This window comes from Ranitomeya variabilis, chromosome 7 (assembly GCF_051348905.1).
Source record: "Ranitomeya variabilis isolate aRanVar5 chromosome 7, aRanVar5.hap1, whole genome shotgun sequence".
NCBI classification, from domain to species: domain Eukaryota; kingdom Metazoa; phylum Chordata; class Amphibia; order Anura; family Dendrobatidae; genus Ranitomeya; species Ranitomeya variabilis.
Genome location: NC_135238.1, coordinates 206,067,563 through 206,080,378, shown reverse-complemented (window position 1 = coordinate 206,080,378; position 12,816 = coordinate 206,067,563). Strand labels below are relative to the sequence as shown.

Below are 12,816 nucleotides of genomic sequence, written 5' to 3'. Positions count from 1 at the left end.
TTTTTCTGCGTTTCTGGTGCCTAAACCTGATGAAGTTGAATCAGATTATATTTTTTATGCACTAAACTTTATCAGCAAGAGACAATGTACCCTGACAAAAACGCTGCAAAAACCAGAGAGGCAGTGATGGAGGTGCAGGAATTTGGGACATTGTGCAGGTCTAATATAAATGAACACATGGAAATTTGACATTTTGCAATCTTGCAGTGGGGTTTGCAAAAGCGTTCTTAAAACTGCAAAAAAACGTTTTTGTTTTTGTTTTTTTCCTGTAGAAAAGCATATTTGTAGAGTCATTTGGAATAACCTCAAAGGGTACTGATCCCATAAATAAATATTGATTTTTGTGACACCCAAGTGAATTGTTTTGATCAGATTGTCTCCAGTTAGTCGTCTTCCTCCATAAGAATCATTGACGCCAGTTGCTATCGGTTTGGTGAATGATGAAGTCTGTTCGTTCATTCTCTTTTTTTAATTCTATCCTCCTACAGATCAGTCCATCATGGATGTTTTGAAGCATAAATGTTTTTTAGAGGAATTGCTCTTTTGGACAGTAAAGTATGAATTTCCTCAGAAGATGGTCACCTTCTTGCTTAATATGTTACCAGACCAAGAGTATAAGGTAAATCGCACTAATACGTTTTTGGGTATATGTGAGTCAACATTCGTGGTGCCGCCTGAGATCATAGTAACGTAGTGGCTTCATTTTTAGTGATCATTGGGTATAGTAGTTGTCACGGATCCCTTCTCCGTGGTGTCACTAATTCGTCACGTGCCCACTCTCACACGTGACTTGGGGTTGTGCCTGCAAGGGTTAATCTATCTCCCCTCTCTGTCCAGCATTCAACCTCTGTCCTATGCTATGATGGGAGCATAAATCACACACTGACCCAGGCCGCACACCCGCCATACACGCTGCCACCACTCACCGAATACACGGGCGATGAGTCCCAGAAATATCAATACTAATAATGTCTATCACTCATAAGGCTCACACACATTAGCCTATGGATTCTTTTAGAACATTCAAGGTTCAACTTGTTAACGTTTTATACTTTAATAACAAAAGGTAAGTGCTTACAATAAGAAAAAGGTATAAAAATAAGATAATAAAAAGACATACAACTTATTCAAAACAGTATAAAAATAAAGAGGAGAAACTTACAGAAATTATCTAAGGCCTCTTTCACACGTCAGTGTCTCCGGTACGTGTAGTGACAGTTTTCTCACGTACCGGAGACACTGACACACGTAGACACATTAGAATCTATGTGTTTCTGCACATGTGCGTGTTTTCACACGGACCGTATGTCCGTGTGCAAAACACGTAGACATGTCCGTTTTTTTCCGGCAGCACGTACAGCAATACGTCCTGCACACGGAGAACAGTGTGCACTCTCCTCCGTGTGCACGTACCACCCGCAGGAGAGACAGCGCTACAGTAAGCGCTGTTTCCCCCCGCTGTGGTGCTGAAGGCGGCATTCATCTCGTCTCCCCCGCAGGAGAGAAGAGATGAAAGATCAAGTTTTTGTTATTTTTTGTGAAAAATAAAGTTTGCATGTGACCCCCGCCTCCCACCCCCAGTGCGCCTCCCGGCCCCTTGCAGAAGAAATACTCACCCAGCTCCCGCGATGTCTCCTGTCTCCTCTCAGCGCTGGCCCCTTGTCCTGTGTGAGCGGTCACGTGGGACCGCTCATTACAGTGAGGAATATGCGCATATTCCTCACTGTAATGAGCGGTCCCACGTGACCGCTCACACAGGACAGGCTGCCAGCGCTGAGATGCAAACTTTATTTTTCACAAAAAATAACAAAAACTTGATGTTTCATCTCTTCTCTCCTGCGAGGGAGAAGAGATGAATGCCGCCTTCAGCACCACACAGCGGGGACAGCGCTTAGTGTAGCGCTGTCTGTCCTGCACGGTCCGTGTGGTCCTCAGGCGGCACACGGCAGCACACGGATGCCGCACGTGTGCCACACTGATGTGCCACGTGAGCACACGGACACACGTACACGGATAACTCCGGTACCGATTTCTCCGGTACCGGAATTATCTGGACATGTGAAAGAGGCCTAACCGGTAGTTGCTTTCTGCTCCCCGAGGGTAGGACGGATGTAGATTGGATCACACCAGCTTCTCAGGCTGCCCCCATTATGTGAACACAATTCTCTGTATACAGCCGTAATTTATAGCTTGGTCTGGAGGTCAGGTTTCTAGACCGCCCCCCAGGTTAATATCATTGCTGGCTTTTTGATTGGGCCACGGCCGCGCCCCCCCAATGAATATGTTATTTTTCTCTTGAGACGCCCTGTGTAAAGGTTCTCACGGATAGATACCCTCAGGCCGCAATTAACATCTCCCCTCCAAGACCTAGGAGGTGCCAAATGTTACCTTTCTTCTTGGCCCTAGCTAGACCTCCTGGTGAGATTTGGAGACAGTCTACTTGTCCCAGGGAAGTACATACTAACACCTGGGTGCGATTTACAGCTTTCAAGACAGATGTCACATTTGCCAGTAACAAAATAAATCTACACATAGTCCACTACACACACACACACACACACACACACACACACACACACACACACACACACACACACACACACATATACATACACACACACACATACATACATACATACATTTCACCACACCTCCCCTCCTTATGAACGTGCATGGGGGTTGACTTACAGGTCAGCTCCCGAGCACGTATCTGGTTACGCCCCACCTTGGCGAGATAGGCCATCAGTATTGCCATGATTGACTCCCTTCTTATGCTGAATTGTGAAATCATATTGCTGAAGTATCAAACTCCATCTAAGCTATTTCCCGTTGCCCCCCAACTACTCTGTTGAGCCAACTCAATGGGTTATGATCTGTGATCACGGTGAAGTTGCGCCCATAGAGGTATGGTTGCAGATTCTGCAGAGCCCACACAATTGCCAAACATTCCATTTCAATGGTGGCATAAGCCACTTCTCTGGGCAGGAGTTTCCTGCTTAGGTACAGAATTGGGTGCTCCTCTCCTTGTTGGTTCACCTGGCTGAGAACCGCACCCAGCCCATAGGTGCTGGCATCTGTCTGCACTACAAACCGGCGAGTGAAATCTGGCGCCTGCAGGACGGGTGAACTAAGCAATGCCGACTTTAGGGCACAAAATGATTCCTCACACTGAGGACTCCAGGAGACAATTTTGGGAAGTTTCTTCCTGGTCAGATCAGTTAACGGTTTGGCCAGAGCACTGTAGTTTGGTACAAACATCCTATAGTAGCCAGCCGTACCCAGGAAGGACAATACCTGCTTCTAGGTTCGTGGGGTGGCCCAGGCTGTAATGGCTTCTACCTTCCTGGGCTCAGGTTTCAGCAGTCTTCCCCCCACCCGATGTCCTAGGTATTGTACCTCCCGCATGGTTACCTGACATTTCCCTGGCTTAACAGTAAGACCTGCAGTTTTAAGCCTTTGCAACACCTGAGAAAGATGTATGAGGTGTTCCTCCAAAGAATCACTAAAAATAGCTATATCATCAAGATAAGCGACGGCAAAACCATCACATCCGTCCAATAATTGATTGACCAACCTCTGGAAGGTCGCAGGGGCATTCTTCATACCAAATGGCATCACCAGAAACTCAAACAGCCCGAATGGCGTTATAAAGGCAGACCTCTCCTGAGCTTTTCTGGTCAGGGGTATCTGCCAGTATCCCCTACTTAGGTCCATGATGGTAAGGGACGATGCTCTAGCTAGCTGCTCTAACAGCTCATCTATCCTTGGCATGGGGTAGACCTCACATGTAGTCAGTAGATTTAATTTCCTGTAGTCTACGCAGAATCCGGTAGTACGGTCCTTTTTTGGGACAAGAACCACCGGCGAGGCCCAGGCACTCTGGGATTTTTGTATCACCTTGAGGTTCAGCATCTCCTCTACCTGTTCCCTCATGTGTGTCTTCCCCTCTGCTGACACACGGTATGCAGACTGCCGAACTGTAGGATTAGTACCAGTGCCCACATGGTGAACTGCTAAGTGTGTCCTACCAGGCTCCCCTGTGAAAACTTCGGTGAACTCGCTGAGCGCCCCCATCAGCTCAGACCTCTGACTGTGGATAGCTCCGGGTTTAATTCTGCTGACTCCAGGGACTCCATTTACTGAGTCTCAGCCCCCACATCTAGTAACAGATCAGCCTCCCCCTCTTCAGGCAGGCTACAGACAGGTAAGACACAGGTCTCCTTGTCATGATGAGCCTTCAGAATATTCACATGAAATACTTTCTGATGCTTTGCATGCTCATCTAGTGTCACCACATAATTAACATCATTCAGCCGCATATGTACAGTGTATGGTCCCTGCCATGCGGCCTGCAATTTATTCTGTAACATAGGGACCAACACCCAAACCTTCTGCCCCTCCTCGTGTGCCCTCAGTCTGGCTTTACGGTCGTACCAGACCTTCCAGTTGATTTGGGCCTGGGTCACGTTCTCATGGGCCAGGTTGCTTAGTTTTTGCATTCTCTCTCTGAGCCGTAGTACATATTCAACCACTGAGACTCCAGTAGTTCTGGGGTTGTCCTCCTAACAGTCCTTAATCAAATCAAGTGTCCCCCTGACCCTCCTCCCATAAACCAGTTCAAAGGGGGAGAATCCTGTAGATGCCTGGGGTACCTCTCTGTAGGCAAACAACAGATGGGGGAGGTACCGCTCCCAGTCTCTCCCTTCAGGCTCCACCAGCATTTGCTTTAATGTTCCGTTAAAACGCTCGCAGAGTCCGTTGGTTTGGGGATGATAGGCGCTGGCCACAAAATGCTGTACTTGTACTTTTTCACAGAGTCTTTCCATCAGATCGGACATGGACTGGGTTCCCTGATCGATTAACATTTCCCTGGGGAAACCCACACGAGAGAACACAGTCAGTAATGCATCCGCCACTTTGTCAGCTCGGATGGAGGACAGTGCCACAGCTTCCGGGTATCGTGTAGCATAGTCCACCACTGTGAGGATGTACTTTTTGCCAGAGCTGCGAGGGATTGCAAGTGGCCCTATGATATCCACAGCCACTCGCTGGAAAGGCTCATCGATCACAGGCAGTGGTATCAATGGAGCTTTCTGTATATTCCCGGACTTTCCAACTCTCTGACAAAATACGCGGGATTGACAGTAATTAGCAATATCTGTCCCCATCTTGGGCCAATAGAAGTTGTGTCAGGCGAGCTTTACTCTTTTGTATTCCAAGGTGTCCGGCCAAAGGAATTTCATGGGCAATTCTCAGTAATTGTTCCCTAAATGGATGAGAGACGATCAGCCGCCTTTCATAGTCCCAAGATTCTGTAGTATCCGTGGCAAGGGTCTCTTTATACAGTCTGCCTTGGTCCCAGTATACTCTCTCTTTGCCAGAAGCAGCAGGGGGTTAGTCTGCAAGACATCTGAGCTCTTCCATACTGACATCTGTCCGCAAGGCCTCCTGGAAGCTCTGACTGTCAGCCTGCAGGCCCTGGTCTAGTGCGACTGCCAGGCCCTGGTCTGAAGCTGAGTCTTCAGAGTCTGTTATCAGGGACCTTGTTGGGTCGGCCATGTGGTTAGGCTTCGGGGCCACAGTATGGGCCTCCTGTTCTGGCAGTTCTCTCTGAGACTCACCCTCTAATCTCTGGGCCTGAGTCTGAGCCGCAGCCCGACTCTGGGTCACAGCTGCCACATATTTACAGTCCTGTGCATTGGGACATTTTCCCTCCTCGCACGGGATCTCAGGTGGGTCACTTGCTTCCACTTTCTCTGTAGCATTTACTTGCAAGGGAGGAACATAGTGGGACACCATCCTCCCCAGGTCCGTGCCTAGCAACACATTGGTGGGAATAGCCTCTGATACTGCCACTTCCCTCAGTGGTCACGTCCGTACATTGTGGTCTGTGCGTGGACCGATTTGTACGAACGTCTGCATGAGTCCTAAGGCAATACCAAACTTGTATAGTGTGTATGTGGTTTTTTTTTTTTTTTTTTTTCATGAGCACCATATTATATAAATCGCATGATTTCAAGAAGTGTGTAGAAGTTCCATCTTCTGAGAAAAATGTTGGAGATGAATCCATCTTTATTATATTGAATTAAAAGTCCAGTCCGTGAACAGGTGACGTATTTTGAGCGAAACGACTCCATTTTCTTTTTGAATCCTTCTGTTTTGTCAGGATTTTGTTCATTCACACTGGACTTCATTCCACAGTGGTGAGCTGGCTTTTTCCCATATTTTTTTTTTCTTTCTGCTTGTTTCATAAATGACATATTGACATAAATGTATATTATGTACAATATATACAGTATATTATTAGTTTTTGTTTTGCTAGCCTTTTTAGCTTGGTGAGCCGCCAGATTACATGCTCTTAGAAATCTATAGATATGGGAGAGGTAGACAAGAATACACATACAGACTGTGTGATTATGCTTTTTAGTAAGTGTTTATCTCACCCCAGAGCTGGTGTCACAGCTACACTGCTCAGATCTATCGTGTAATGTCCTCTATTCTACTTTTGAAGATGTTCTACATAAACACCGTAGTGCAGTATCTCCTCCTTTATGTTAAGGCCTGACAATTTGGTCAGTATTTTACATCTGTATTTTTAAGCCAAAATCAGGAGTGGAACAATCATAGGAAAAGTATAATAGAAACCCGTCACCACTTCTGGATTTATCACCCACTCCTGGTTTTGGCTACAAATACTGATGTAAAATACTGAACGTGTGAACGTGGCCTTAAGAGCGACGTCACAGAAGCTACCTTGTCAAAGGTCACAACTGTATAGTGTATTGGATGTGGTTTACCTTCTTACGAAGTGTTTTTTTTTTTTTTAATTTATGTTTTTAATTTTTTTCCAGATTGCATTTACAAAAACTTTTGTTCAGCATTATGCTTTCATAATGAAAACCTTAAAGAAAAGCCATGAGTCGGACACCATGTCAAATCGCATAGTGCACATCAGCGTCCAGCTCTTCAGCAACGAGGAGCTGGCCCGACAGGTGACCGAAGAATGTCAGCTCCTGGACATTATGGTCACCGTGCTGCTCTACATGATGGAAAGTTGCCTTATCAAAAGTGAATTACAAGGTATTGTCTGATTTGAGTGATTTTTACATATTCATGTGTTGCTTTTTTTACACACTTTTGCAGAAAATTATTTGACAAGAACACCGTTATGCATGCTCCTTGGTTATTTCTTGTTTAAGCTGTTTTTGAGGGTTTGTTGCTGTGTTTTTAACCCCTTTCTGACCTCGGACGGGATAGCACTTCCAAGGTCAGAACCCCCGCTTTGATGTGGCCTCCGGCTATGAGCCCGCATCAAAGCCGGGACATGTTTTGAACAGCTGACATGTGCCTGCAATAGCGGCAGGCAGAATTGCGATTCACCCACCGCTATTAAATAAATGCCGCTGTCAAACGCTGACAGCTGCACTTAACTACCGCTTCCGGCCATCGGGCCGGAAATGAGCGCATCTCCAACCCCCGTCACGTGATCGGGGGTCAGAGATGCGTCAGCCTGACAATCAGAGGTCTATTGAAGACCTCTATGGTTGTTGATGCCGGCTTGCTGTGAGCGCCACCCTGTGGTCGGCGCTCATAGCAATGCAGTAATTCTGCTGCATAGAGGCGATCTATCCTTTGCTAATATGACAAAAAATCGCAGAGATGGTTACCTGCTGAAGCCTCCAAACAAATGCACCAGCAGAGCGCATCGGACCCGATTAATGATGGCAACAACACAGGTGCAAAAAATACCGATGAAACAACCACTTTCAATCCAGTATTGGTTTTTTGGCATTAGTGCACAAAAAGATAAGCGATAATAGTCTGTATGTGGCATTGTTCACACAAGCAATGCAGAGCATCTGGTATACAGCCTACTACTAACGCACATATATGCGGGCCGCCCAGTGCCGCAAAATGCATGCTGTGTGAATAGAGGCCTACAGTTTACAGAGCCATCTTGGTACGACTGCGCCCTGCAAGATACAGTGCAAAAAAACCACATATCAATGTATGTAAGGTATTAGTTTATATTGGGGCCTCAATACGTAAGCCGGCCGCCTCCTCTTGTTTCATTAGCGTACCTGGCGCCTGCGCTGTAAGTTCGAAGGGCAGCGCAACTGCGCATGCCCGGAAAAAAATACTTATAGCGCAGGCGCTGGGAGCGCTAATGAAGCAAGAGGAGGTGGCGCCCGGCGTGCACAGGCCCGGAGTGACTGCTGTGCTGCGTCTGATTAGGAAGGAAAGACCCGCCCCGGGACGATTTCACGGTATGAGGGGGCACATTTTATAAGCGTTTATTTCAGCGTGTGCAGGGAGCATAACTAAAAGAGCCACCTTGTCAGAATGCAGCATTAGTGCTGCACAAGGTGGCTCTTTTAGTTACAAACGCCTGGGGGGGGGGTGACAGGTTCCCTTTAAGTCAAGCACTCAGAGCCGTCTTTTGTCAGATTTGCACTCCAAGTAACTGATTATAAAAAGGTGAGCTTGCCTTTAAGTTAATCAGTCTTGGAGATTCTGCCATTGTAATATGTATTAGAAGCTCTTGCGATACATTACAGGGATATTTTACTCTAGCAGTAACTCCCATAGATTTCAATGCACAGAGGTTTTAGTTTTGGACCCTGAATATAAAATGTGCCATATGGCTCCAGAGGTACGGGCCTTTTTATCTAGTGCATATTTTTAAGGCCTTTGCCAACAGAGCGTTGCTCGCAAAGTAAATATGCAGAGGATCAGGCAAGTTACGTCCCCTTGTGAAGACCATAAAATTAGTGCTAAATAGTAAGGCCCCTTACTCTGCAACTGTATGGCGGATTTAGAAAGGAAAAGCTGATTAATCAGGGGAGCAGCGAGAATAAAGTAATGGCACAAACTGGACTTTTTTTATGAGACCAAATGTAGAAAGAAATAACATTTCTGGTGATTTCTCCGTTTATTTGCAGTGTTTTATTTAGTCTAAAGTTCTTTCTGGTTTCATTGTTTTTTTTTGTTTGTTTGTTTTTTTGTACCCATTTATTCCACTTTTCAGATGAAGAGAACAGTTTACACGTGGTTGTAAACTGCGGAGAGGCGTTACTGAAGAATAACACGTACTGGCCGCTAGTTAGTGATTTTATCAATATTCTCTCCCACCAAAGTGTAGCTAAGAAATTCTTAGAGGATCATGGGCTATTAGTTACGTGGATGAATTTTGTATCGTTTTTTCAAGGTAGGTAAACTTCACAGGAGTCTACGCTGCGCATTTGTTTCCTACTGCTTGCAATCAGTTTGTTGCTTTTTTATCATCTCTGGTCACTCTTCCCCTATTAAACCAGATATTTATTATTGGGATTAAACTTTAAAGTAGATCTGTCATCAGATTTCACATTATAAACTGCATATATTATTAAATAGATCTAGTAGACCTGATGAGGCCAGTGTACTTACTTTGAAAATGGATGTCAGAATGGAGGTTGTGTTTTTGTTTGTTTTTTTTTTGTTGATAAATCCTGCCAAAGACTAAGAGAGTTGGACTCCTATAATTCTCATTTTACTATCCTCTCAACTCTCCATCCTTTTAGGTGTCCTCCAACCTGGTGTCCTCCATCTTCTTTCCACTGCCTCCTTTGCTCAGATCTGCGCTCTTTTCCTCTTACTTCCAAAGTAGCATAGGGAGTGCGACGGTGATTCTGAACCATGTCTTTCCTGCCTTTCTTATTCCAAAGCGCAAGAAAGGCAGGGGAGACATTGTGTAGACTTACCGCTGCACTCCCCATGTCACTATGGATAGTCCTCTTTCAAGCAGGAGGAAAAGATCGCAGATCTAAGCGGAGGAGGCAGTTATAGGTAATTGGAGGTCATCAGGTACCTGTGAAATGTATAGTCATATCCGTCCCAGGATGGAGGGTTACGTTGACTCTAGCTGGAATCATAAAATGCAAGGAAACTTTTAAAAAAGGATTATTCAACCATTCTGAGATGGCTTTTCAAAGTGAGTACACCGGCTTCATCAGGTCGGGATCCATTTAATATAAGCAGCTTATAATGTGTAATCTGGTGACGGGTCCACTTTAGAGAGGTTTTTGAGGATTACCAAAATTGACGTCCTTTTCTCAGGATCAGATCAGAGGTAGTCCTACTCTCGCTGATCAAAGATTGGTTACAAAGCACAGTTCTGGACTTTTGGTAGTCGATCTGCCGAACAACATAGATCAGTCCAATCCTAAACTACAGAGTTGTGCACAAAAATCAGATGTCTCTCTAAAGCAGTGTTTCTCAACTCCAGCCCTCAAGACCCCACAACAGGTCGTTTTCAGGATTTCCTTAGTATTGCATAGGCGATGGAATTAATGCTTGAGCAGGTGATGAAATTATCACCTGTGCAATACTAAGGAAATCCTGAAAACGTGACCTGTTGGTGGGGTCTTGAGGACTGGAGTTGAGAAACACTGCTCTAGAGCACTACGGCCTCAAAATAGCTGATAATCAGTGATGCTGAAAGTTGGGGGCGCGCACGGAGATGCTCCTCTTAATAAATCAGGAGCATCTGACAGTAAGATTTTCAGCAGAATTATACGAGTTGTGGTGTCACATCCCCGTCCCACCCCAGCTCTTACAGAAAATGTTAATGTTGTGAAAACATCAGAAGTTGCAGATTTTTGCCAAGTTGTGCAAAAATGTTTTAATTTTCAAAGCAATTTGCTCCATAATTCTGGTGATCAGTGCATGTGTACGCCACCGTATATTATTTTCATTCACTATTGTTATTTATTTATTTACTGCGGGGTATTTGCGTATGTTTTTATCTTGGGTTTCGTCTGTTTAGAGGCCAGTGTGAACAATCGCCTACATCAGAGGTGTCAAACTGCATTCCTCGAGGGCCGCCAACAGGTCATGTTTTCCGGATTTCCTTGTATTGCACAGGTGATAATTTAATCACCTGCACAGAATGATTCCAGCACCTTGTGGAATGCTAAGGAAATCCTGAAAACATGACCTGTTGGCGGCCCTCGAGGAATGCCGTTTGACACCTCTGGCCTACATGATGCACACCAACTTATATTCCAATTTATCTTTTTAGGTTTTTGTAAACAATTTGCTGATTATAGTTTTGAGGTTTCGGCTGACTGCTTTTGTCTTTTTTTTCCAGGTATGAATTTAAATAAGCGGGAACTCAATGAACATGTAGAGTTCGAGTCCCAGACTTATTATGCTGCATTTGCTGCTGAACTTGAAGCCTGTGCCCAGCCAATGTGGGGTCTCCTGTCACACTGCAAAGTGCGGGTGAGTATCAATCCGTGCTGTCTATACCCCATTATATACAGCCTGTGTGTTCAGCTGTTTTTTAAAGCATCACTCCTACTACTCCAGAGTATTTGGCAATATTCTAGCTGCGTAATTTGTTATCCTTCCAGCTTAGTTATATATAAGTCTTACGTTGTGAACCCTTTCATTATGGACCACTGCCTCAGTCTGACCACCAGTCCAGTACATGCTCTCCTGTGTAAACAGGATGTCAGTCTCTGACTTCCTGTGAACTACAGATTGTCATTAATCAAATCCTTCCTGGCCCCTCTGACATTTCCCTTCTCTACCTAGTTGTTCTCTTTTGTTCCTTTTTGTCCCCATTTACTTGAAGATATAATTTCTGGTTTATATAAGAGCAGTGATAAAAACATCCCACCGACTCACGCAGTCTGTAACATCTGTGAGTGCTGTTTGCAAATTCTACAATGTAAGTCTGAGAAACCGTTCTAGCCAGGAGAAACCTATCACACTCAGGAGGCAGGGGAGACAAACTGATACTGCGTCACGTAGGATACACTAAAGCTCTGCAGTGTGAGTCTATGGACAGCAGATCTTTGTCACTGACCTTTTATTTGCTGCCGTAAGATATGTCGCAGAGCAAGTGCAATTTGACTTCCTCTGCAAAGTCAGAGGTAATAAAGTAAACTGTAGAGTTTGTGAGGGAAGCCATATTAGAAGGGATGAAGCGTTTTACATGGCAGTCAGCGGAAAAATGACACTTCTAGTATACATGAAAAAGACCTACCGTATATTGGGATGCCACGTATCGCTCTGCACAATTTCTCACTTGATATGTTAAGGATGCTGGTGAATTTAGTCTTTCTTCTTCGCCACATTGGGGGACACAGGACCATGGGTGTTATGCTGCTGTCACTAGGAGGCTGACACTAAGTTGAGACAAAAAAGGTTAGCTCCTCCCCTGCAGTATACACCCTCCTGCTGGCTCTCAGCTCCTCCCCTGCAGTGTACACCCTCATGCTGGCTCTCAGCTCCTCCCCTGCAGTATACACCCTCATGCTGGCTCTCAGCTCCTCCCCTGCAGTGTACACCCTCATGCTGGCTCTCAGCTCCTCCCCTGCAGTGTACACCCTCATGCTGGCTCTCAGCTCCTCCCCTGCAGTATACACCCTCATGCTGGCTTCCAGAGACCCAGTTCAAGCTTGGTGTCCGTAGGAGGCACACTGGATTTAAATTTCTATCCCGGACGAAGGGGGCGACGGATTCTTTCATGTTCCGATCTCCCCCGAACCAACAACAGGCGAGCACGGGAGTTTCACCTCTCCGTATCCTCTCCTGCGACGTGGGAAGCCACTGCCTGAGCTGACCTTTTTGGGCGACGGGACCCTTTCAGGGGCACCGATCTCCCCCCGAGTAACAGACGAGCACTGGAGTGTTACCTCCAGTATCCTCTTCTGCAGCCAGGCCTTTTATTGCCGGACATCTGCCCTGCCCACCAGGTTTCACCCTTGGCTGTACAGTGGCACTACTCTACCGTGGCGTCCGTGCAGCCCCCACTGCATCACCACTGAA

At 45.7% G+C, this 12,816-nt stretch overlaps 1 protein-coding gene across 2 annotated transcripts in view; it reads left to right on the top strand.

Moving 5' to 3' along the window:
- Nucleotides 1-12,816, top strand: part of UBR3 (ubiquitin protein ligase E3 component n-recognin 3) — a 169,056-nt gene that overhangs the window by 33,056 nt on the left and 123,184 nt on the right. For both annotated transcript variants that reach the window (XM_077272745.1, XM_077272744.1), the window contains exons 7-10: nucleotides 489-619; nucleotides 6,852-7,080; nucleotides 9,029-9,208; nucleotides 11,129-11,262. In XM_077272745.1, coding sequence (XP_077128860.1) covers nucleotides 489-619; nucleotides 6,852-7,080; nucleotides 9,029-9,208; nucleotides 11,129-11,262 — 674 coding nt within the window. The remainder of the gene's footprint in view (nucleotides 1-488; nucleotides 620-6,851; nucleotides 7,081-9,028; nucleotides 9,209-11,128; nucleotides 11,263-12,816) is intronic.